Source organism: Schistocerca serialis, chromosome 3, assembly GCF_023864345.2.
Source record: "Schistocerca serialis cubense isolate TAMUIC-IGC-003099 chromosome 3, iqSchSeri2.2, whole genome shotgun sequence".
Lineage (NCBI taxonomy): Eukaryota > Metazoa > Arthropoda > Insecta > Orthoptera > Acrididae > Schistocerca > Schistocerca serialis.
In genome coordinates this window covers 260,025,316-260,053,246 of record NC_064640.1, presented here as the reverse complement: position 1 = coordinate 260,053,246, position 27,931 = coordinate 260,025,316, and the positions used below count along the sequence as shown (strand labels likewise).

General features: G+C 42.6%; 1 protein-coding gene across 1 annotated transcript in view; it reads left to right on the top strand.

The window, feature by feature from the left end:
* LOC126470030 (dedicator of cytokinesis protein 3) overlaps positions 1 to 27,931 on the top strand; it is a 1,043,796-nt gene that overhangs the window by 635,888 nt on the left and 379,977 nt on the right. Inside the window, exon 6 of the mRNA XM_050097517.1 lies at positions 13,023 to 13,171. Coding sequence (XP_049953474.1) covers positions 13,023 to 13,171 — 149 coding nt within the window. The remainder of the gene's footprint in view (positions 1 to 13,022; positions 13,172 to 27,931) is intronic.

Sequence of the window (27,931 nt, the reverse complement as noted above, 5' to 3'; positions counted from 1 at the left end):
ATGACGTCACAGTCACAAGGAATACCAGTTTCTGCCGATATGTATCGAGCAGAATTACTGAGCAAAGTGGCATTTCTACGGGAACAGATGAGAGCACCTGCTGTTTGTAATAAAGCTTGTGGTTTTATTGTTTTTATTGTAAGAAATTATGTTTTAAAAACCTGAATTTTGGTCAATATTTTGTAAAAAATAATTCTCATAATAAGTTTTATCACAAGTTTTCAAAAACCGCAACTTGTGATTTTTATGACCGCGAAAGGGGTAGGGAGGAGCGAGGGGAGGGGGTGTTTTGTATGGTTGAAGAGGTGCGTTTCGGCAGCTAAAATTTTAGAAATAATGCAGTGCGCGCCCTTATCTGTAAGCGGAGGAGAGTCGAACGGGGAACCATTCCAGCAACGATGCCTGCAGCAAACAGGAACATCCACTGACGTAAGAAACTGACAAGTGACATACTGTAATGGCATGGCACCTGGGAGCGAGCACCTTGGAAACGGCGAAACTGTTGTCAACACTTACGGAAAGTGATTGAAGGACGGTGAAACTACAAGTCATCGAAACTGGGCCGTTGATCAACGGGAACATGTCGCTTGAACGGATGATCACATTTTTTGTTACACCAGTGTCTGGATACGCCATCATCTAGGCGAACGGCTGCTCTGAACATGCAGCCCCGGTAGGGGCAGTTTTATGCTGTTGGAGACATTCACCTGGGTTTCCACGGGAACTGTGCATGTAATCGAAGGTACAATAGCAGCTGTGGACTGCAGGACCATTACTGCGGACCATCTGCATCCCTTCGTGTTTGATGTCTTCCCCGACGGCGATGGCATGTTCCAGCACAATAACTTTCCGTGTCACAAGGCCAGAATCGTGCTACACTGTTTGGAGAAACATGATAGTGCACTCAAATTAATGCCTTGGTCACTAAATTCACCTGATCTGAATCCAATAGGGCACATCTGCGACACTATCGTGCATCAACTCAGCACCCTCAAACGACCGTCCCATAGTTTACGGGAACTGCATTACCTGTGTGTAGACATTTGGTTTCACATAGTCCAGAAACCTACCAAAGACTTTGCTGATCCATGCCACAAAGAATCGCTACTGTACTGTGTTACAAAGGTGGACCATCACGCTATTTAGCAGGCGGTGATAATGTTTTGGCTCATCAGTATATGTTCAAGCAGTTACCGTCAGCGTCTTTGGCATTATTTTGTTCTCTTGTTCATTTCAAAATTTGCAATTTTCGTCAGTGTTTTGAGAGACGACATTATTCGTTCTAATATCGTAGAAGATAAATGTAGTTTCCATGTTTTGGCAGAAATTCATTTGCTTAATTATGTGCGTCCTTCGTCAAGATCGATCTTCGCAAACTGCCGGTTTCCCAAGGATGTAAGGATGTGCTGTGCAATGAACACAACCAGTAACAGGTGCTTTTTTCCTTACAAGTTTGCCCTAGATAAGCCATTCGCCTCACCTTATTAAACTTCATCTTAGCCAGACTGAACAAAGAAGCAGTTCATCACAACCATAAGTAACGCTTCCATGTTTCAGTGCTCTCCAAGTTTAACCTAACGAATCGAGAGAACACGTACAGACCAGGGATGATACACATTTTGAGTGAAGCCACCTATTTACAATGCGATTCATTTAGAGCACGGTGGCAGACCGTCTGCTCGACAGTCACTTTTTACATAAAAAAAAACTGCCACAGTTTAAAATCTCTCATTCCTGCTGGCGAACTTGAGATTCGCCCAACCGTTGAGTCCTTGGAACTGAACGCTCTCTTTGTTATGATTCTCAGTAATGACTCATTGCTGCGTACGCACTCTGTTATGTAGGTGTCACTGTCACAGCAGTTTCGCTTGAGAGACAATGCTCCGTGCGCATTAACAGAGGCTCAGGTGAATAGTCAGCAACGACGCTGACAACAGCGCCAGTGAGCGCCTTGACATAACCAACGACCACTTACTCTGGCAATGCAGTCCGGAAAGCAATGTCGTGTGAGCACCATGCCCTCCAAAATGTAGTAGAATGAATTGGGAGAGAGTGGTTTGAAGGCTAGAAAGGGAGAGTGGTGAATTTAATTATGCTTATTGGATACCATAACATCGGTCGATTTCTGTAGCATACAATTTATAATGATATGATTCGAACCGTTATTTGTTATTTTTCAGATATTTCGCTATAATCATACTACCAGCAGAAACTTGGTAGAATAATTTTGTAAGGAGACGTGCAAATGAAGAGCAGTATGAAAGTTCGAACATTCGCCTACTTGGTTTAGATACAAAATGAATAAACTAATGGGGATGAAAGCAGCAAAGTTGTAACGACATATTCGTTATGCTGGAGTTAGAGCGAGAGAAATGCTGTAGGGAAATAGTTCGCAAGATTTTTGAGCAGATTCCAGCAACCAGCCATGATTGCCGATGGCAGAGCTACAATCCATAGCACTCACGTGTAACGACGTGAGTGGATGGCGCAGTATTTTGCCGGTCATTGGCGATGCTACTCTTGCCAGCGTGGTAACTTTTGTACACAGCTGCGATTTACTTGTGGCTGGCATGTTTACGTTTTTGTCCAATTCTATGGTTGTGACAATCGAACCTACAAGCGCTCTTAACAAATAAATTCTCACTTAATAACTCTCTCTCTCTCTTTTTTTCTCTCTCTCTCTCTCTCCCTCCCTCCCTCTCTCCCTCCCTCCCTCTCTCTCTCTCTCTCTCTCTCTCTCTCTCTCTCTCTCCCCTCCCTCCCTCTCTCCCTCCCCCCCCTCTCTCTCTCTCTCCCTCCCTCCCCCCTCTTCCCACCCTCTACCTCCCCCTCTCCCATCCCCCCCCACTTCCCATGTCTATCAGTGTGTCCCAGGAGGAATAGTCAATATTCAGGGATATGCAAGGAGTGATCATTCAAAACAAAACAAAAAAGCCTAGTAAACATAGGCTCAAAAACGCATGCCTTAAGAACTGTGAGCAATTGTTCAGTAGAAGAGATGTGTTTCACAGCAGTGAAAATGAACAAGTGCTCATAGCTCTTTGGGTATGCACCTTAGAGTCCATGTTTACTGGACTTTTTTTTCTTGTTTCGGTCCATACTACCACCTCTCAAAATAGAGAAAGCAAAGAGCTTGCACCAGAAGGGATTTGCTTCACAGTACTGAAGGTCAAGTAGTGCTCATAGCTCGTAAGGCATACATTTTAGAGCCACGTTTAATAGACTTTTTTGCTTTGAATGATCCGTGACTTGTCATATTCCTGAATGTTGACCATTCGTCCTGGGACACCCGGTGTCTACACCAACATCTACATGGTTACTCTGCAATTGACACTTAAGTGCCTGGCAGAGGGTTCATCGAACCATTTTCATACTACTTCTCTACCATTCCACTCTCGAATGGCGCATGGGAAAAAGGTACACCTAAATCTTTCCGTTAGAGCTCTGATGTCTCTTATTTTATTATGATGATCATTTCTCCCTGCGTAGGTGGGTGTCAACAAAATATTTTCGCGTAGGTGGGTGTCAACAAAATATTTTCGCATTGGGAAGAGAAAGTTGATGATTGAAATTTCGTAAATAGATCTCGCCGCAAAGAAAACCGCCTTTGTTTCAGTGACTGCCACCCCAACTCTCGTATCATATCAGTGACACTCTCACCCCTATTGTGCGATAACATGAAACGAGCTCTCTTTGCACTTTTTCGATGTCCTCCGTAAATCCTACTTGGTAAGGATCCCAGACAGCGCAGCAATATTCCAGCAGAGGACGGACAAGTGTAATGTAGGCTGTCTCTTTAGTGGGTTTGCCGCATCTTCTAAGTGTTCTGCCAACAAAGCGCAGTCTTTGTTTCGCCTTCCCCACAATATTATCTATGTGGTCTTTCCAATTTAAGTTGCTCGTAATTGTAATTCCTAGGTATTTAGTCGAACTGACAGCCCTCGGATTTGTGCGATTTATCGTATACCCGAAATTTATCGGATTTCCTTTAGTACCCATGTGGATGATCTCGTACTTTTCTTTGTTTAGTGCAAATTGCCACTTTTCACACCATACATAAATTATCTCTAGATCATTTCTTAATTAGAATTGATCGTCTGATGATTTTACTAGACGGTAAATTACAACGTCATCTGCAAACGGTCTAAGGGGGCTGCTCATATTATCACCTATATCATTTATGTAAATCAGGAACAGCAGAGGGCCTGTGACACTACCTTGCAGAACGCCAGATATCACTTTTGTTCTACTCGATGATTTACCGTCTATCACTACGAACTCTGACCCCTCTGAGAGGAGCTGGCCGGGGTGGCCGAGCGGTTCTAGGCGCTACAGTCTGGAACCGCGCGGCCGATACGGTCGCGGGTTCGAATCCTGCCTCGGGCTTTGATGTGTGTGCTGTCCTTAGGTTAGTTAGGTTTAAGTAGTTCTAAGTTCTAGAGGACTGATGATCTCAGAAGTTAAGTCCCATAGTGCTCAGAGCCATTTGAACAATTTCTCTGAGAGGAAATCACGAATCCAGTCACACGCACGCAATTTGATTAATAGTCGCTTGTGAAGAACGGTATCAAAAGCCTTCTGGAAATCTAGGAATATGTAATCGATCTAAGATCCCTTATTGACAGCACTCATTACTTCATGGGAATAAAGAGTGTTGTACAAGAACGATATTTTCTGAATCCGTGTTGGTTATGTATCAATAAGTCATTTTCTTCAAGGTGATTCATAATGTTCGAGTACAGTATGACCTCCAAAATCCTACTGCAAGTTTAGGTCAGTGCTATGGGTGTGTAATTCAATGGGTTACTCCTATTTCCTTTCTTGAATATTGGTGTGACCTGTGCTATACAGTCATTATTAATTCCTGTGAAAGTCTAAGACCATACAAATGATTAAAACATTTACTATATCTTGAGTAAAGGAATTATTGCACTCTGCAATGAGCTATTACTTAACATGTTGGCTGCCCTGTGGCCTCCAGCGGTCACAGCAGGACAGCGCAGCTGAGGCGGCCACAACAGATCTTCATGCCTAACGTCGTGTGCTTGCCCAGGCCTGGCATTGAAACATCTATCGCTAATCGCATGGCAGTTAGCGTGTTAACAAATATTCAGCTGTCTTCGCGTTCTTTTCCTTACTACAACAAAAATGGTTCAAATCGCTCTGAGCACTATGGGACTTAACATCAGAGGTCATCAGTCCCCTAGAACTTAGAACTACTTAAACCTAACTAACCTAAGGACATCACACACATCCATGCCCGAGGTAGGATTCGAACCTGCGACCATAGCGGTCGCGCGGTTCCAGACTGAAGCGCCTAGAACCGCTCCTCCCTTACTACAACAGATGTAGATTTACGTAACAGTAGTAGGCCTACACATTTTCTCCATGAAGTCATAAATCGTAAGGTGAGAGTCATGGTTGTGAAGAATTGTAATCTATAATGAAAAGGGTATAGTGAAGGGACAGTACATTCCATATCATAACATGGACACCTGTAATAATTCATATAATTTTACTTGCGATTAACAACATATTAATGAAAAAAAACTCTTGTCTTTTTGTTACAAAGATCTATCTATCCCGCCGTGGCATCTCAGAAGTATAAAACATACCTGAGAAATATCTTTTTCCGCAAACCTAGTAACTCTTTGTGGAAAAGGAAACATTATATTCTCTGTAACAAAAAGGGAAGATGACTGGCATTCCCACAGTGTCGAAGAGGGCAGGGCAGAGGACTGCTGGGAGAAACATTGAGATTATAATACAGGGCGAGAGAAGAGGATCCAGAGTAAGAGAAAGAGTCAAGGAAAAGAAGATAAAGGTCGGCTAATGCGGAATAGGACTGTAGCAGCATATGTAAGGCTGGTGTGAGGATTTACATTTACAGAGATGCTCCGCAAACCACCGTACTGGCGGACGGTGCCCTGTACCACTGCTTGTCATTTCTCTTCCTGTTCCACTCACAAACAAAGCGAGGGAAAATATAAATCGCTTCAGGCAAATGCTGGGATGGTTCCTTTGAAAGGACATGGCCGATTTCCTTCCTCATCCTTCCCTAATCCAGAAAAAAAGGGAAATAATGGAGTACAAGAGACTGGATCAACTGACCTACACTGAGGCTAAGAGGAAATTTGAACACCTACATCCTTTATGTATGACATCATCTTACGCCGCCGCTACAACAATTCTACCCCCATCAGCTCCGCCAACCCCAGTCACCTCTCAGAGCCGGAACGCTACACCTGTCCCCTTGATTTCCCTTCTTTTCTGGATAATTTTGCAGTCAGGCGAGCAAGGCGAATGGTGCTCTCCGCAGTTGACACAGATGGGAGGCGGGGCACGTGGATTATTGGAATGTGATGGGCGTCCGCAATCTCGATATGTGACGCTGGAAGTACAGCAGGAAGACATATGCCCGAACTTCCAGCATTTAAAACACTGTATTGGGGGAGGGATATAGGGCTTTACATCACAGTGGTAGACCATCACCTTGACCTTCTCAGGTAATGTACCACCCTCGAAGGCCACGATGAAGGCACCAGTGGTAACCTGATTATCCCTTGAACTCCGATGGACACGCCAAACAAAATGTACACCTCGCCACTCTAAATTGGCGCGCAGCTCATCGTCAGACCGCAAAACTTGCTCCTGCACCACCTTCTTCGGGAGCGACACCGCCCCCAACCATCGGGGATATCAGTCTCCACTTCTGTGCCGGAGAAGCGTAAGTCTTCATCGACTCCTCTCGCTAGGAAGAGGTCCCTTGGGTCACTCCCTTCCCAGATTTCTGCTCGTGGGAAAGTTGACATCAGCCAGTGGCTGAAGAGCCCAAAAGCAGCTGGTCGTAGGGCTTCACACTCATCTTCAGTCCCAGAGACTGAATCAGTGAAGTCCTCCCAGCCAGGGAAACCCAAGGAGCAGCGAGAGAAATCCAAAAAGAAGACCCCCAAGACCAAATGAATTGCAGTGGCACCCACACCACCGCTACCTACAAGCTCTGCGTCTGCAGATGAGGTGAAAATTCTGGCGTCCGCTGAGGACCTAGATCTCGCCGGATCCTCAAACACAATGGATATAGACTGCTCAGGCAATAAGTCGGTGGCAGCAGGTGACCCTGACGCGTAAGCTGCCTCATTGAATGTTCCATGCCTTCCCAGTCTCACGATGACGTCGTTCTCCAGTGGAATTGCGGCGGTTTTTTCCACCGCCTGGCTGAGCTACGGCAGCTGTTAAGCTTCACACCTGCTTTCTGCATTGCCCTCCTGGAAACCTGGTTCCCGGCAGTGCGGACCGCTGCCCTCCGCGGCTAAAAGGGATATTGCAGGAACCGTAGCGACTATAATCAAGTGTCAGGTGGAATTTGCGTTTATGTCCTAAACTCAGTCTGTAGTGAAACTGTGCCCCTTCAAACCCCTCTTGAAGCAGTGGCTCTCAGAATAAGGATGACGCAGGAAATAACTGTCTGCAGTGTATATCTTCCTCCAGATGGTGAAGTACCCCTGAATGTATTAGCTGCACTGATTGATCAACTGCCTAAATCTTTCCTACTTTTGGGAGATTTTAACGCCCATAGGGGCTTATGGGGCTTATGGGCGCTTAACGCCCATAACCCCTTGTGGGGTGGCACCGTACTTACTCGCCTAGGTAAAGATGTCGAAACTTTACTGTCTCAGTTCTACCTCTGCCTCTTAAATACTGGGGCCGCCACACATTTCAGTGTGGCTCTTGGTAGTTACTCGGCCACTGATTTATCAAATTGCAGCCCAGGACTTCTGCCATCCATTCACTGGAGAGCAGATGACGACCTGTGTGGTAGTGACCACTTCCCCATCTTCCAGTCACTTCCCTGGCGTCAGGCACACGGATGCCTGCCCAGATGGGCTTTAAACAAGGTGGACTGGGAAACTTTCACCTCTGCTGTCACCGTTGAATCTCCCTCACACGGGAACATCGATGTGATGGTTCAGCAGGTGACTACAACAATCCTTTCTGAGGCAGAAAACGCGATCCCTCGCTCTTTATGGTGCCCCCGGCGAAAGGCAGTCCCTTGGTGGTCGCGGGAAGTCGCTGAAGCAATTAAGGAGCGTCGGCGAGCTCTGCAACGGCATAAGCGGCACCCTTCCCTGGAACACCTCATAGCCTTTAAACGGGTCCATGCCCGCGTTCGCCAACTTATCAGACGACGGAAGCAGGAGTGTTGGGAGAGATACGTCTCGACCATTGGGTGCCATACGTCACCTTCCCAAGTCTGGGCAAGGATCAAACGTATTTTCGGTAACCAGACCCCCAACAGAAGATCCCGGTGTTAACATACACTCCTGGAAATTGAAATAAGAACACCGTGAATTCATTGTCCCAGGAAGGGGAAACTTTATTGACACATTCCTGGGGTCAGATACATCACATGATCACTCTGACAGAACCACAGGCACATAGACACAGGCAACAGAGCATGCACAATGTCGGCACTAGTACAGTGTATATCCACCTTTCGCAGCAGTGCAGGCTGCTATTCTCCCATGGAGACGATCGTAGAGATGCTGGATGTAGTCCTGTGGAACGGCTTGCCATGCCATTTCCACCTGGTGCCTCAGTTGGACCAGCGTTCGTGCTGGACGTGCAGACCGCGTGAGACGACGCTTCATCCAGTCCCAAACATGCTCAATGGGGGACAGATCCGGAGATCTTGCTGGCCAGGGTAGTTGACTTACACCTTCTAGAGCACGTTGGGTGGCACGGGATACATGCGGACGTGCATTGTCCTGTTGGAACAGCAAGTTCCCTTGCCGGTCTAGGAATGGTAGAACGATGGGTTCGATGACGGTTAGGATGTACCGTGCACTATTCAGTGTCCCCTCGACGATCACCAGTGGTGTACGGCCAGTGTAGGAGATCGCTCCCCACACCATGATGCCGGGTGTTGGCCCTGTGTGCCTCGGTCGTATGCAGTCCTGATTGTGGCGCTCACCTGCACGGCGCCAAACACGCATACGACCATCATTGGCACCAAGGCAGAAGCGACTCTCATCGCTGAAGACGACACGTCTCCATTCGTCCCTCCATTCACGCCTGTCGCGACACCACTGGAGGCGGGCTGCACGATGTTGGGGCGTGAGCGGAAGACGGCCTAACGGTGTGCGGGACCGTAGCCCAGCTTCATGGAGACGGTTGCGAATGGTCCTCGCCGATACCCCAGGAGCAACAGTGTCCCTAATTTGCTGGGAAGTGGCGGTGCGGTCCCCTACGGCACTGCGTAGGATCCTACGGTCTTGGCGTGCATCCGTGCGTCGCTGCGGTCCGGTCCCAGGTCGACGGGCACGCGCACCTTCCGCCGACCACTGGCGACAACATCGATGTACTGTGGAGACCTCACGCCCCACGTGTTGAGCAATTCGGCGGTACGTCCACCCGGCCTCCCGCATGCCCACTATACGCCCTCGCTCAAAGTCCGTCAACTGCACATACGGTTCACGTCCACGCTGTCGCGGCATGCTACCAGTGTTAAAGACTGCGATGGAGCTCCGTATGCCACGGCAAACTGGCTGACACTGACGGCGGCGGTGCACAAATGCTGCGCAGCTAGCGCCATTCGACGGCCAACACCGCGGTTCCTGGTGTGTCCGCTGTGCCGTGCGTGTGATCATTGCTTGTACAGCCCTCTCGCAGTGTCCGGAGCAAGTATGGTGGGTCTAACACACCGGTGTCAATGTGTTCTTTTTTCCATTTCCAGGAGTGTAAATGGCGTGTTGTCTACCGACGCAATCGCGACTGCCGAGCACGTTGCTGAGCACTATGCTCGAGCCTTTACGTCGGCGAATTATCCCCCCCCCCCCCAACCCCCAGCCCCCAGCCTTTCGCACTCTCAAACGGCGACTGGAAGGGAAAATCCTCTCGTCCACTGCGCGCCACAGTGAATCCTATAACGCCCCATTTACAAAGTGGGAGATCCTCAGTGCCCTTGCACATTGCCCTGACACTGCTTCTGTGCCAGATGGGATCCACAGTCAGATGATTAAACATCTATCATCTGACTACAAGCGACATCTCCTCGTCATTTTCAACCGGATCTGGTGAGATGGCGTCTTTCTATCTCAATGGCGGGACAGCTCCACCATTCCGGTGCTCACACCCGGTGAAAACCCGCTTGATGTGGATAGCTATCGGCCCATCTGCCTCACCAACGTTCTTTGTAAGCTGCTGGAATGTATGGTGTGTCGGCGGTTGGGTTGGGTCCTGTAGTCACGTGGCCTACTGGCTCCATGTCAGGGCGGCATCCGCCAGGGTCGCTCTACCACTGATAATCTTGTGTCCCTCGAGTCTGCCATCCAAACATCCTTTTCCAGACGCCAACACCTGGTTGCCGTCTTTTTTGATTTGCGAAAAGTGTATGACACGACCTGGCGACATCATATCGTTGCCAAATTATACGAGTGGGGTCTCAGAGGCCTGTTCCCGATTTTTATCCAAAATTTCCTGTCGCTTCGTACTTTCTGTGTCCTCCCATAGTCTGCCCCCCATATCCAGGAGAATGGGATCCCACAGGGCTCTGTATTGGGTGTATCTCTAATTTTAGTGGTCATTAATGGTCTAGCAGCAGCTGTAGGGCCGTCCGTCTTACCTGATCTGCATGCAGACGCCTTATGCATTTCGTACGGCTCCAACAGTATGGTGTTGCTGAGCGGCGCCTACAGGGAGCCATCCACAAGGCGCAGTCATGGGCTCTAGCCCACAGTTTCCAGTTTTCGGCCGCAAAGCCATGTGTTATGTACTTCTGTTGGCGTCATACCATTCATCCGGAACCAGAACTTTACCTTAATGGCGATCCACTCACTGTAGTGGAAACACATAGATTCTTAGGACTGGTTTTCGATGGCCGATTGACTTGGCTCCCTCACCTTCGTCAGCTTAAGCGGGAGTGCTGGCAGCACCTGAATGCCCTCCGCTGCCTGAGCAACACCAACTGGAATGTAGATCGCTCTACACTCCTGCAACTCTACAGAGCCCTTGTTCAATCCCGCCTTGACTATGGGAGCGTGGTTTATGGTTCGTCGGTGCCCTCAGCGTTGTGTTTGCTCTACCGAGTGCACCACTGTGGCGTTCGCCTAGCGACAGGGGCATTTAGGATGAGTCCAGTGAGCAGGGTCCTGGTGGAGGCTGGAGCCCCTCCATTGCAGGTTAGGCGTGCACAACTGCTGGCCAGTTACGTTGCACATGTTCGTAGTTCTCCTGCGCATCAGAATTACCATCGCCTTTTCCCACCCACACCGGTTCATCTCCCACATTGGCGGCCCAGGTCAGGGCTTCCAATTGCAGATCGTGTCTGATCCCTTCTTTCTGAAATGGAGTCCTTGCCTTTACCACCTATACTTGAGGTCCATTCATGTACACCTCCATGGTGTACACCTAGGCTTTGCCTGGACCTTTCACATGGCCCTAAGTACTCAGTTAACCCTGCAGCTCTCCACTGCGACTTCCTCTCGATTCTTGACATGTACCGAGCTCATGAAGTGGTTTATACCGACAGCTCGATGGTTGATGATCACGTCGGCTTTGCGTATGTCCATGCAGGACATACTGAACTGCATTCCTTGCCTGATGGCTGCAGTGTTTTCACTGCCGAGCTGGTGGCTATATCTTGTGCTCTTGAGCACGTCCGTTCGTGCCCTGGGGATTCGTTTCTTCTGTGTACTGACTCCTTGAGCAGCCTACAAGCTATCGACCAGTGCTACCCTCGTCATCCTTTGGTAGCGACCATCCAGGAGTCCATCTGTGCCCTGGAATGTTTCAGTTGTTCAGTGGTGTTTGTCTGGACCCCAGGTCACGTCGGAATCCCGGGCAACAAATTAGCTGACAGGCTGGCCAAACATTCTATGCGGAAACTGCTTATGGAGAATGGCTTCTCTGCAACTGGCCTGCATTCACTACTACACTGCAAGGTTTTGCGGCTTTGGGAGGCAGAATGGCATAACCTCAGTACACAGAAAAAAACTGCGTGCCATTAACGAGACTGCGAATGTGTGGAAGACCTCCACGTGGGCCTCTCACAGCGACTCTGTGGTTCTCTGTCGGCTCTGCATTGGCCATGCCAGGGTGACACACAGCTACCTCCTGCACCGCGATGACCCACGTTAGTGTCGGTGTGGAGCCCGGCTGACAGTGGCCCATATCTTGGTGAGCTGTCCTTCTTTGGCTGCCCTGCAACAGACTCTTCAGTTACCGGACTCATTGCCATTAATTTTAGCTGACAACGCCTCATCAGATAATTTAGTTTAACGTTTTATATGTGATGGTGGGTTTTATCATTCTGTATAAGTTTTCGCACATGTCCTTTGTCCCTTTGTGTTCTCCACTCTAATGCTTTTAGGCTGGATGTTTTAATGTGTCACAGAGTGGCTGGCTTTTCCTTTTTATTCTCGTGGTTGGCCAGCCATGATCATCTGCTCTCTTGGTTTTATCCCTTCTACTTGTTTCTAGCTTCTCTCTGTGGTTTTCTTTTCCTGTTTTGCCCATAGTAGTGTTGGTTGCCCTTCTGTTGTTCTTCTGGTTCTTCCATTCTCATGTTATTGTTCTGTACATCTCCTTTCTTTTATTCTTTCCCTTGTGTAATTATTTTACTGGGAACAAGGGACCGATGACCTTGCAGTTTGGTCCCTTCCTCCCCCCTCCCCTCCTTTAAACCAACCAACCAATCCTCTACCCTACCCCTGCCTCTTTCATAGGTGATAGCCACTACCCTCCCTGCATTCACATGCATGTTCCACACCGATGTCATTTTTCTGAACCTTCTCTTCTCGTATTCCTCCCTATCTCCACTACACAACCTTCCACATGTTTAACTTTGTTCTTAAGCTTAGCAGTTTGTCATCATCTCTCGCCACATGTTTTCTCCTTATAATCTTGTCAGTTTCATAATTAATGATTCATCCTCATATGTATATATAATGTACCGTAAATACACTTTAGAACTGCAGTTGAGAATTAAGCTTGTAAGATTAGTGGATGATTATTATTTGTGCCAGATGCGGGAGGTGTACCGTTTTTCAACTGTACGGAAAGTGATGTGCGAACTGCTGGACTGGCGAAGGCAGTTATTAACTGGCACTCTTACCCAGGACCAGATGCGCGAGCTCAAGCTTCGTATTACCACAAAAATAGACTGGGGAAACAGGTAAGATATTTCAAAATACATCTTTACTGTAGCACACATACTTATATAACAGATTTACAAATGCTGCTGAATTTTATTGAGAGCTGGCAGTTTAGTAGAGATGAGTTGAGTTCTCACATCAGCAAATACTAACATCAGGGTTAAAAATAGCTCATGACAACCATACTCTTTTTCTTTGGTTTTGTTTGAAAAATGTGACTAAATCAGTAGACGTGGAAGGAATCTGGTCCTTCTACAACACAGGAAATTATCAATATCTTTAGATGTATGGCTACATGCAGCAAAAATCATTTCTGTAATAGTTCCATACAAAAATTATATGCATGTGATGTATAACAGCAGCTATCACTGGTAAAAACTGATGAAATCATCAGTGAATTAGACCTCTTATTATCATCAAGTGCCTACTGTTAAATTACAAGCAAATTATGCATGTGCAAATTGTGCTCATACATTTTCAAATAATACCAATGCAGTATGATGAAATTTTAAACAACTGAATCCATGGCAAATATAGCTTCAGAACAATTTTTAAAAAAAATTAACTTCATGTGCAGGTACTAAATATTTCATGTTGTAATTATTGTCTAAATTTAATTTTAACCAATAAATTTAATGTGGGCTGAATGTTAAGTATGTGGAATTTCACATTTTGAAAAAAGACACACAAAATCTTGCTGAAGTTTCTTTACAAATTTGAATTAGCAACTGTCTGCACGTTGCAGTCAGGGCTGGTGTAGAAACTTATTTTTTAATACAAGAAAACATGTAAATGTTGAATATGTCTTTAGATATTGAGACAATATTGTTATTATTTAGTATATGCTACTAAATTTGTATTAATTTCAACAATCCCAAAAACATTGGTAATAGTACCTATCTAATACAGAAGTTAACTGCTTGAACACTACCAGGTTCATAAAATTTTCTCATTATGCCTCATACATCAACTTAAAGAGTGTTTTATTCTGAAACCCAGATACCATAACGTTCATGTAAATATGTGGCTCATTTCACATTAACAACTAGCCAAATAAGAGCCAGTGTTTTAACCAAGGGTATTGATTTTTTTGGTTAAATGGGAGTTTTGCAAAGTATTTGCTTCAAATGTTAAATGCACTGATAAGCTAAAATATTATGGCCACTGCTCACTGCAAGACAGAATGCTGCCTGGTGCGGTTGCAGGCTCATGACATAGTAAGAAAAGTATATAAAGAGAGCAAAGATGAAAGGGAAATCATTCTGGTGAGGATACAGGCGGTAGATGAGGAAACCCACTGATTTAAGCAACTTTAACAGGGGCCAGGTTGTTGTTGTCCAGTGCCTGGGAAGAAGCATCTTTGAAACTACGAAGTTGACCTGGTGTTCACATGCTACCACATGCTACTAACATGAGCATCTATGGAAAGTAGCTGAAGGACACTGAAAATACAAGTAGGTGACTAGATGCTGGCCACTCACATTGCATCACAAACTGTCGAGATCAGAGGGTTACCCGCTCCATAAAATAGGATAGGCAAGTGTTCTGTGGCAAATCTAATGTTATAGTTCAGTGGTGGTGTAAGCACAGGTGTTCTGGAGCACACTGTTCAACACACATTGTTGGAAACAGGAAGTAATATATATACAGGGCGTTTCAAAAATAATTTTTCACAATTTTCTAGTAAAAATTGGCTCTAAAATAGAAGAATGTGTTTGCCGGTATTGAAGATATACAAGTACTCATAGCCCTTAAGATATGCATTTTAGAGTCCACGTTTACTGGAGATTTTTTTCTTGCTTTGGTTCATACTACCTCCTCCTAAAATATGGAAATCAAAGAGCATGCAGTAGAAGAGATATGTTTCTCAGTATTGAACATGAAAAATAGGTCATAGCTTGTAAGGCACACATTTTAGAGCCCATGTTTATCACAAGTTTTTGTCTTTATTTTGGTGTAAAGAAACAGTCCCCAAAGTTTATAGAAATATTTTTCAAACATCCTGTATATAGAGGAGCTTTACAAGGGAACCTGAAGACAATATTATAGAAAGGAAAGGGGAAACAGATTAATATGAGCTAGAAGATATGATACCGTGAGAAGAATTTGGCAGAGCAGTGAAAGAGCTAACCTGAAACAACATTCCTTCAGAATAACTGAGTTCCTTAGGAGATCCAGCCAAGATAAAACCATTCCATCTGTTGTGCAAGATATATGAGACAGCTGAAATTGCTTCAGACTCCATGAAGGATTTAATAATTCCGATTATAAAGAAAACAACTACTGATAGGTGCGAATATTACTGAACTATCAGTTTAATACATTGTAGTAGTAAAATACTGACTCAGATTATTTACTGAATAATTGAACAACTGGTAGAATTCAAATTTGGGAAATATCAGTTTGGGTTCCAGAGAAATTTAGGAACACACAAGGCAGTACTGGCTGTATGACTTGTCTTAGAAGATAGCTTAAAGAAAAACATACCTATGTTTATAGCATTTGCAGATTTAGAGAAAGCTTTTGATAATGTTTACTGTGTTTTTTTTTTTTAACTTGGCTGTGCTTCAACAGCTATGCATGCAAGAGCTTCAATACATTACAAATAACAGCCAACCAGCTCCAAAATACAGTTTTATTACACTTAGACCATGGTTTCAGTAGTTTTAAAACCATCTTCTTCAGGAGATGTATGACATAAAAACACTTTATCACTTCCACATTGACTATAAATGATGTGAATATATGTCCTACACCTTCTGAAGAAGGTAGTTTTAAAACCATTGAAACCATGGTCAAGGTTTAATAAAACTGTATTTTGTAACTGGTTGGTTGTTATTTCTAATGCATTGAATGTTGAATGGAATACACTCTTTTAAATTCTGAAGGTGGCTTGTACAGAAACAAGACTGCAGTTGTAAAAGTTGAAGGAGTCAAAGGGAAGTAGTACTTGAGAAGGCAGTGAGACAGGATTGTAGCCTATCCACGATGTTATTCAGTCTGTTCATTGATCGAGCAGTAAAGAAACTAAAGAAAACATTTGGAAAAGGAATTGAAGTTAAAGGCCAAAAAAATAAAAACTTTGAGGTTTTCCAATGACTATAATTCTGTTAGATTTGGCAGAGAACTTCGAAGAGCAGCTGAAGAGAATGGACTGTGTCTTGAAAAGACAAGCATCAAAAAACATAAAACAATGGTAGTGTTATGTAGTTGAATTAAATCAGGCAGTGCTGTAGGGCTTATATTAAGAAATGAGACACAAAAAGTAGTAGATGTCTTTTGTTATTTAGGTTATGTAGGCAGCAAAATAACTTATGATGGCCAAATTAGAGATAAAATGAAATGCAGACTGGATGTAGCAAGGAAAACGTTTCTGACAGAGAGCAATTTGTTAAGATCTAATGTAAAATTAAGTGTTAGGAAGTCTTTTCTGAAGGTATTTGTCTGGTGTGCAGCTTTGTACAGGATGAAACATTGACAGTAAGCATTTTAGACACGAAGAGTATAGAAGCTTTTGAAATGTGGTGCTATAGACAAATGCTGAAGACTAGATGAATAGATCGTGTAACTAATGAGGCAGCACTCAGTTGAATTGGGGAGAAAAGAAATTTATGCCACAACTTTACTAAAAGAAGAGGTCAGTTGATGCGACACATTCTAAGGCATGAAGAAATCGTAAATATCGCATTGGAGGGAAGTGGAGAGGAAAGAGGGGGGGAGGTAAGAATTGTAGGGGGACACCAAGTGGTGGATACAGTAAATAGGTTGAAATTGATGTGGGTTGCAGTAACTATTCAGAGATGAAGACCCCTGCACAGGATAGGCTAGTATGAAGAGTAGTATAAAATTAGTCTTCAGACTGAAGACCACAAGAAACAACAATTTATAGAGGCCTTTACATTAGAAAATGATATCTCATCACACAACCACTGCAAACCACTGACAATAGTTGTCATCTCCATAGCACAATATTTATAGTAGTGTGCTCATTCTTGGTTTATAATGCACATATATAATATTTCATGACAAATTGGGAAACTTTTGTGCTTTTCTTCTCTTTCCATAGCTTGCAGCTTTTTAACCATTGCACTATACATTTACATTAAGGTGATGTATTCTTTTTTCTGTTGTAAGTACAACTACACTGCAATAAGACAGTAACACCTTAAGTCAGTAAACCATAGTTCAAACCTCAGCTTAGACATGTAGATTGAGGTTTCTTGTTTTACATGAAATTAATGCTAGGATGATTCAAGACACAAGGCTACTGGCAGTTTCTTCCTGAGCAGAGCACTGTCATGCCTGCACAAATACTCCGTTGCTTCATGAGTCAGTGGTAGAATGTAGAACAGTTTATGTGCTCTGTAAGTCTATTAGAGTTAATAATATAAACAAATGATAGAGAGAAAATCTGTTACCAAAATATTGATCTTTAATAATCCGAGTATATATTCAACTTTTAAATAAAGTTGGCACACTCTCTGGACTGGTAACAACAAAAGCATTTGAATTAATTCAAAAAGAGGAATATATGTGAACTGACTGGGTGTAGTACTTGATACCCATCTCAATCTTTGCTATTTGGAAATATCATGCCAGTCTTAAGTGACAATGTAACCAAAGACTGTTCTCCAATTATTATATTTACCAGTTCATCAGCAGAATATTTAAGCTGGCAACATATAATTACAATGATTGGAACATGTGGCAGTAATGTGCAAGTATCCCTGTATATACTTCACCAGCAGGTGTCCTGCATCATAGCTAAAATAATTTTTCTGTGCAGCATGAACTGCTGCAGGATGTCAGATCTTATACTTCCAAATCTATGGCCAAACAAACACTCCAAATGGAATTGCATAATATAGACATTTTGGAGCAGAGTTATACATAAGATGTGTTTGCTCACTTCTGCTCATGAAGTTGCCGATTTACAGTTGGTCTTGGAGGATTGTAACTATGTTACCAGTACAGATGAATCATGTCTATAATTGGCTGTGAGTAATGCATGGGATCATGTTCATGACAGACCTCAGGAAACCCTTTGAGATTACTACATGCAAGAGGATGTGCGAGCTGGATAAGTTTCTGTAATATTCTGTGTATGTTTTAAGTGTGCAGAAATGGTTCATTTGTTTGCAGTAGCAGGTACTAGCTAAAACAAGTTGCTGGGCAGCATTCATTCATTCACTCACATGTCATGTTCTGTAGATTCCATAACAAAGGAGAACCTTCAGGGATGTGGAATGAGTCAAGTCATACATTAACAGGCAGAAGCAGAAACTACAGACTTCTTCTGTAAAGAATACATAATGACTAATGTTAATCTAATAATACTAATAATTATAGGAAATACTTCTAGATTACTTACTGTATATGTATGTATATTAAGAGAAACTTTGGAAAAGGCCGCTGTTCCTTTTCTTATGCACCTCAGCTGCTGTTTCTGTCTAATACTTCAAAACAAAGCATTTGTGTAATTTACACAGACTCTGTCTAATACTTCAAAACAAAGCATTTATGTAATTTACACAGACTGCTATCAGCTGTCTATACTCTAGCATAGTGAGGGTTTGTTTTAGACAAGTACTAGAGTTATGTGGAATTTACATTTGTGAGTAACTGATAACTTGTAGCAGGAACGGTCACTGATGCATTGTTTTACGTTAGATTTGAATATCTGTGGATTATCAAATTGATGTCAACTGATATCGTGTTATAGTTACCAGAATATCAAACTCCATTCTGAACCCTAGTTAGGGATACATTGTGTATGTGGAAATTATAATTTACTTCTAGTATTGTGGTATTCACTTTTGTTATTAACCACAAATACCATTAATGAGTATGTGTATTTGCACCTAACTGTAACATTTCCTAGGTCACTCAAGAGGCTTCTGCAAGATGTTCTGTTATGTACCTGACACAATATTTCTACTGCAGACTTCTGCAGAATAAATACTTTTTTGCCTTAGCTGCATTGCCCCAGATGATAATACTATATAATAGCACTCAGTGGAAACATATGCCAGCAATCACATCTACAGGTCAGCACAATGGTGGATATTTCTAAGTGCAAAGCAGGAAGAACTGAGCTTTTCAGTCAATGTGTCCATGTGCTGGTGCCATCTTATTCCATTATCCACCTGGATGGCAAGGAACTTCACACACGGAGCTTAATCCAGCATTTTCCCATTGATTTGTTTCTCTGGTATCTGTCATTTTTCTTTGTTTGGAATTGCATAGTATGAGTTTTTTTAGATAGAGGCCTGCTTGCTGTGGACCAGATGTAAATCTGCTTTGTTTTCCTGGCTGTGCCTGGTAAGGATGTGTTGCAGGCCATACCAGTACACATGTCATCACCAAACATTACAGTTTTTGAAGAGTCCTCCATTTTCCAAGGTAAACTATTTGTGTAAACTGAAACAGAAGCAAGCAATGTACTAAATCTTGTGGGACATCATACTTAATGTTTCTTCATTCTGAATGTAGTCTTATTCCTGTCATATAATTTCTTAGTGGGTCAATCTGTTTTCCACTGTTAAAACTCCATCCATGAAAGGGGAATGCCACCAGTGCCATACCATTTTAGTTTCCCTAGTAGAATTTCACGATTTACAAAATTTAATGTCCAGGCAAGCTCACAGAAATAGCCAACAGGCTAATTTTTCTTGTTTAGTTCTTCCAGAATTGAATTTGTGAGATCATATATTGCTTTATCAGTACAGAAGCCTCTACAGAAACCAAACTGAACTGTGATAAAAGTTTATTTTCAAACTGTGGTTCAGTATTCTGTTTTAAGCAGCATTATCAAAAATTCATGAAAAGAAGGGTGAGGAGGGAGATGGATACAGAATTAAATGTCATTTGCTTATCTCCACTTTTATATATAAGAGTTACTACTGCATATATCAGTCTTTCAGGAAATACACCTTGACTCATCAAATGGTTATAAATATAACTCATGTAGGTCAGGGACTAATACTTCAGCATAAGATTTCAGTACTTTGTATGAAATATTATAGTAAAAAGAGTTACTGCTTCTAAGTGACTTAATGAGCATTGTGATGTCTCTAACAGCTGTTTTGATGCAACTGATGGCTGGTGCTGGAGCATGCAGTTTATGTTGTCAGGAAGCTGAATATCATTTTCTTTAAAAAGCTTTTGTCATGCCCACTCACCCACTTTTAAAAAGTCCCATAATATTAACAACCTTGTCCATTAAATTAATTTTTCTCATGTGACTGTTTCACACAAACAACAGTTCATTCCCTTTTTTTCTTTATTATTCATTTTGTGGGATAGTATCTTTATTTCTTGTTTGCGGATTTACTCTCCCAGTCTATGTACCACTCCCTCTTGTAAATCACTTGTGACCTGGCTTTCCTACTTGGGACTATTAATTATCTAACTTCTGTAACTTAACACTGATGAGCAAAAATATTAAGACCACTGGCTTAACAGTGTGTTGGTTCCTCTTTTGAAAGCTACAAATCAGTAATTCTCTGTGGTATGGATTCAACAAGTTCTTCATATATTTCTGGAGGTACATGAAACTAAACATCTATGGCCAGATCATGCAGTCCTGGAACTTATGGGTTGATGGTTTGAAGAACTGGAGCTGATGCCTGATAGTGTCCCAGTGGTAATCCATTGAGTTCAGATCAGACAATTTTGACAGAGTTCACTATTATGCAGCACAAACCACTGTAGCATGATTCTGGCCTTCTGACATGGACATCATCTTTCTGGAAGATGCCATTGCTGTTAGGGAAGACATCAAGAATGAATGGATGCAGATGGTCTACAATAATGTTAATGTAGTCCACAGCTGTCATGGTGCCTTTGATTTCTACCATAGGTCCCATGGAAGCCCAGCTAAATGTATCTTATAGCATATACTGTCCCACTTGCCTGCACCCATTGCATATTACATGTTTTGAGGAGCAGTTCACCTGAATGATGGTGCATTTGAACATGATCACCAACCTGGTGTAACAAGAAACACGAGTCATTTGACCAGGTGACATATTTCATTGATTTTGGGCCAACATGGGAACACACAGGGGTCATCTGCTGCAGAGCCCCATATTCAACAATGTGCACTCAATCTTATGCTCCGAAACACTTGTGCCAGCACCAGTACTGTACTCTGTTGTCAGATCTACCATAAATTGCCACCCATCCTGCTTAATAGAGTAGGCAAGCCTCCAACTGCCACATACTGTGATGAGGCGTGAATGTCCAACATCTTTTCGGCTACACATGGTAACACTCCCCTTCAACAACTTTACATAGATACTCACAAGAGTGGCATCTGAACAACCAACTGTCTTCACTGTATCTGAGGTGCTCATTTCCAGATGACGAGCCATAACAATCTGGCCTTTGTCAAAGTTACTTATGTCAGTGGATTTCCCTATTTGTGGCCCATATCATCACTAGAATGATTTCCCATTCATCTCTGCTCTGCTTATGTACTTTCCTTACCACATCAGAGCCACTAGACAGCATTCAGTCTACCAGTGGGCACTGGTGATAATGTTTGGGCTCATCAGTGTGTGAAAGAAAATTCCTTATAGTTGCAGTTACTGACAGTAAAATCCTTCCAGTGGAAGTACCATGGGACATGTATGTACCAATAGACTAGGAAAAGACTGATCCAAATCATAATTGCTTCTGATTATGAACTGTATTTCCAGAAATAGCGTATAAAGGTAAAATAATAGTTGAGATGTAGCAACAAGAGAATGACAGAAAAACATTTACTGGAAGATCATTGGGAGATACAATGTTCAGAATTGTATAGAGTTTATATTTTTATGAATGCAGAACCTCTCAGCAAAATGATAACCATGTCCTGCCTACTGAATGCCACACCTTCCTTTTCCAGCAGTGTCATAGAACATCAACATGGTCGAATCCAGGATTTTGTTCTTGGGGGGGGGGGGGGGGGGAGGGGAGGTGGTAAGGGGAGGGGAGGGGAGGTAGCCTCAGGTCATAGAAATATAGGATCATCATACTGTCTCCAAATTCTCTAGGGTAGATTCTTGATCTACTAACTACAATAGGGAGAATTTTGGAGACTGTTCAGTCTGAAAGCTATGTTGCAAAGAATCCCCCCTCCTCCTCCTCCTCTCTCTCTCTCTCTCTCTCTCTCTCTCTCTCTCTCTCTCTCTCTCTCTCTCTCTCTCTCCTTCCCTCCGTCCCTCCGTCCCTCCGTCCCTCCCTCCTCACCCCCTCCCTCTCCCTCTCACCCTCTTATTTTTTTAGATTAAGTTGGAGAAAAGAGTTAGTCCTAGGGGGAGGGGGCACTGCTGCCCCATAGCCTGCAAACACCCCAGCCTGACTTGATGACTCTGATATGTAGGGTCTTATGGTTAGCACACCACTCTCCCAGACGTTAGTACCAGTCTTACAAGGCTGAAGCCAACCCTTCTGTATTATTATCGAGTGCTAAGACCAACACTGCTCTTACTTAGCCATTTCTTGTAGTTGAGTGACGGGAACCTTCTTCTGGAGGCAACACTATTCCCATAAGTGTTTGTATGAATGTTTAAAATAATTTATTTTGAGAGCATAAGTAATTGTCCTTACTATGGTAGGCTGCTAACTATGTTACTGGATAAATTATGGCATTGGTGACAGAGTTATTCATCTCACTGTGCTTGAAGATTTAGGAAAGTATAAGTTTCCTTTCTATGTGCCCTATCATTTGATGCTAAAACAACAGATATGTGTGATAGCTTATGGAGTTATTATGGAGTTATCATTAATGGAGTGGATCGAGAATGCAATATTCCATGTCTACCTGTCCCATTCTTGTCAAACTTTACATGTAAGTATATAAATAAATTATGTTTTCTGTCCTTAAACCACAATACCATTAAATTTGCATTATCCTTAGAAAAGTGATCCCCAGATGAATAAAATTACTACCACTTCCAGAACAACAACAACAATTACTACAACTGCTACTACTACTACTACTACTACTACTATAAGAGCACTGTGCTGGTATGCATCATCATCTTTAGACAACTTTACCAGTGAGACTGAATGCACAGGTGAGCAGTGACATGCTATACTTGCTGAGTGACATAAGGTCATGCCAGATAGGTCAGCCCACAATATCTACCAAATGGTACAGAAAATCAGCCTGAAAATATAATCTTAAAGCTTCTTAGCTAGGACAGGTGACTATATAGAAAAATCCACATCAAGTTGATAAGGCAGTAAAGAATAGTTGAAGGTGAATGACGAAGGAAGAGCCACTGAACCACAGCAAGGAAGATGAATTATTCCTTGGAAGATGGTATTTCTAGGGAGAATCTGAATCCACATAGTTAGCCTGAATAAGTAGTGATTAGGCTCATTTACAGATTAGAGTAGAAGCACTTCAAATATTAATATTTGTTCAGTGGAGTGCTATCCTGAATTATGAATGTGTCACTATACAGCATAATATGTAAAGAGAGGACTTTATGTAAGTCCTTTTTATCTACCTCCAACAAATTATAAAGCCCTTCTCATATAATTTTTATACAGCTCTATCTCCTGTTTAGCTGAATCTGCCAAGTAACAGCAGAGATGTTTCCATATCAGTGTCCCTTCAAGTTGTCAACATCCTGCACATGCACTGTGTGATCAAAAGTATTCGGACACCTGGCTGAAAATGACATACAAGTTTGTGGTGCTCTCCATCGGTAATACTGGAATTCAGTATGGTGTTGGCCCACCCTTAGCCTTCATGACAGCTTTTACTCTAGCAGGCATACGTTCAATCAGGTGCTGAAAGGTTTTTAGGGGAATGGCAATGCTGCACTGAGGAGAGTTATCGATGTCAGTCAGTAACGCTTGGCACAAAGTCGGCATTCCAAAATATCCCAAAGATGTTCTATAGGATTCAGGTCAGGACTCTGTGCAAGTCAGTCCATTACAAGGATGTTGTTGTCATGTAACCACTCCACCACAGGCTGTGCATTATGAACAGGTGCTCGATCGTGTTGAAAGATGCTATTGGCATCCCCAAATTGCTCTTCAACAATGGGAAGCAAAGGGGTGCTTAAAACATCAATGTAGGTTTGTGCTGTGATAGTGCCATGCAAAACAATGAGGGGTGCAAGCTCCCTCCATGAAAAACACAACCACACCATAACACCACCGCCTCTGAATTTTACTGTTGGCACTACACATGCTGGCAGATGATGTTCACCGGGCATTCACCATACCCACACCCTGCCATTGGACCGCCACATTGTGTACTGTGATTCATCACTCCACACAACATTTTTACACTGTTCAATCATCCAATGTTTATGCTCCTTACACCAAGAGAGGTGTCATTTGGCATTTACCAGCATGATGTGTGACTTATGAGCAGCCGCTCGACCATGAGATCCAAGTTTTCTCATCTCCCGCATAACTGTCATAGTACTTAGAGTGGATAATGATGCAGTTTGGAATCCCAGTGTGATGGTCTGGATAGATGTCTGCCTATTACACATTACGACCCTCTTCAACTGTCAGTAGTCTCTGTCAGTCAACAGACAAGGTCAGCCCATACGCTTTTGTGCTGTACGTGTCCTTTCACGTTTCCACTTCACTATCACTTCAGAAACAGTGAACCTAGGGATGTTTAGGAGTGTGTAAATCTTGCATACAGACATATGACACAGGTGACACCCAATCACCTGACCAAGTTCGAAGTCCGTGAGTTCTGTGGAGCACCCCATTCTGCTCTCTCATGATGTCTAATGACTACTGAGGTTGCTAATATGGAGTACCTGGCAGTAGATGGCAGCACAATGCACCTAATATGAAAAACGTATGTTTTTGGGGCTGTCCAGATACTTTTGATCACATAGTGTATATGTGCTACCAAACCCCACTAACAAGCAGTAGTGTGTGTATGGTGCTTCAGGTCCAGTTCTGCCTCCAGGCAAAAAAGCTTGAAGTACAAGTGGATTACTCAAGATGAGAAAATTCAGGGTAATAAATAAAAATTATGGTGACCATCCCTTTCAGGTGACTAGCTTTATTTGTAGCTAATTATTCCCTCTATGTTCCACACTGAATATTGATAATTTTGTGGATTTTTTCAACATGCACTTGCTACATCAGGTACATCTGCAATATGTTTATCATAGCTCATTCTTCCCATTACATGGCAGTTTTCTGTAGCAGACCACTAAGGTCCTACAATGACTACTAATGGAAAGGTTTGTGCCTTGTGTGCAATCTTCTTAATCACCTGAGAACCTTAGGTTTCTTTTAATATTCCGCCAACAATGTAGGCACATTCATGTCATTATAAATGGCAGTCAGTTTACCTACAAAAGACTATAAACAGCTACAGGATTAGAAAAGAGTGAGGTGATGCAGCAGTGAAATGCTGTGGTTGTACCTGGAAGAACATTGCTTTGACTGATTAATTTGGTGACCAAAAGTAGAGTGTATGGTACAGAAGGTTAATGAAGATTAAACTTATATCTCATTTTATCCATCCAGAAAATATATATATAGTTTCAGTTTGATAATACTGTCCAGAGTAATATACATGTATATTTGTCATCATAAGCCATTCAACATCCACTGCTGGATGAAAGCCTCCAGTTGGTTTTTCGATGTATGATGGTGTTCAGTGGTATACAGCCATGTTACTCTTACACATTGTCTAATGTCATCTATCTATCTTTTGTAAGGCTATCTCCTTAGTCTTTTATGATCTCTTGAACTTCCATTTTCTGAGCTGCATGTCCTGCCTACCTCCATCTGAATTTCATTATGGAGTTGAAATATATATACATATGCAGAGGGAGGGGGGAAGAAAGAGGATGAGGTGGGGTGGGAAGGTGAATACAGTCATGTTAGTTAAAACCAGACATGTCTGAAACTTACTAAATTTTATGAATAAATAATTTATGTTGAATGAAGCAGTTTACAGATTGAAATGATCAGAATAATAAGATCCAGACAATTCTTACAAGTTATCTTTAGACAAGATGTGAGTACATTTTCATAATACCAGTTCTTAATTTTCACAGTGTAAACTTTTTTTAAAAAAACTTGGCCATTGTCACTTATTAATTCACTGTGAAAATGCGTAACTGAAGCTAAGAGTTTGTACTTACTCTCCATGGCAAGTTGCCTTGTCATTAAAGAATACAGTGTTGTGTTGTAATACATAATACAAACAAATAAAGTGTCAATTACTGTGTTAAAAATGTTATTTTGCTGACCAGTAGTGACTGAAGTATACTAATCCTCAGTAGCTAGTTTCACTTACAGTGGCTTAGCTTAATATATTCTTACCATAATGATAAGACTGTGAGATGGTGAATTAGTTATCGTACTTACGTAATTTTTCAGTTAAAAAGAAACTGATAATTGCATGAGATTCAAAACTATTTGGAAATAAATGAAATTTCCACATAGTGCCACTCACTATGTTCTCTGCAAAAATAAGTGGCAGAAAATGATTTGAAAATGTAACAAAAAATTGTGGATGCTTACAGAATGTAACCAGTGTTCTACATCTGATCACAAAAAAGCACAAAAAATCTGAGTTTTTCAAATCTCATTCAACACAGAACCTAAGAAGCCATTCAATCATCATAATGTAGTCTGTGGGTCCCACCGATACCATGGTGGGTGATCAAATTCATTGTTCTGTAGCTGTGACAGTTTTATCAACTCAGGGCCTGGAGAGGTATCTTTTGCATATCAAATGTGTTGACAGTATCATTTACACAAAATGCTGGACAATTCATTTTGTTGTGATGTCAACAAAACTGAGAAACCCAGTGATCCCTCATAAAAGTGGAACATTGTACTTAGTTTCTTCCCTCTCATCAGCTAGATCTCAGTTTTATATAGGTGTTGGTAACTGACTGTGAATACAGAAAGTATTGTCTGCAATACTGAATGTAAAAAACTTGACAACATTTGCTAGAGGATGCAAAAATTATAACTGGAACTAGCTATTTTACACAACTATGTGAGAACATTGACGCTCTTTGACTTGAAATAACCATGGTCTTTTATTTGAAATTAAAAATTAAAAGTATTCCACTGAGGGATTAGCAGCCAAACTAAGTTAATAATTGGCTCCTTCTACTGACCCCCAGACTCCGATGATATAGTTGCTGAACAATTCAGAGAAAATTTGAGTCTCGTAACAAATAAATACCCCACTCATACAGTTATAGTTGGTAGGGACTTCAACCTTCCCTCGATATGTTGGCAAAAATACTTGTTCAAAACCGGTGGTAGGCAGAAAACATCTTCTGAGATTGTCCTAAATGCTTTCTCCGAAAATTATTTCGAGCAGTTAGTGCACGAACCCACGCGAATTGTAAATGGTTGCGAAAACACACTTGACCTCTTAGCCACAAACAATCCAGAGCTGATAGAGAGCATCATGACTGATACAGGGATTAGTGATCACAAGGTCGATGTAGCTAAGCTCAATACCGTTTCTTCCAAATCCACTGGAAACAAACGCAAAATAATTTTATTTAAAAAAGCGGATAAAGTGTCACTAGAAGCCTTCCTAAGAGACAATCTCCATTCCTTCCGAACTGACTATGCAAATGTAGACGAGATGTGGCACAAATTCAAAGATATAGTAGCAACAGCAATTGAGAGATTCATACCTCATAAATTGGTAAGAGATGGAACTGATCCCCCGTGGTACACTAAACAGGTCCGAACGCTGTTGCAGAGGCAACGGGGAAAGCATGCGAAGTTCAGAAGAACGCGAAATCCCGAAGATTGGC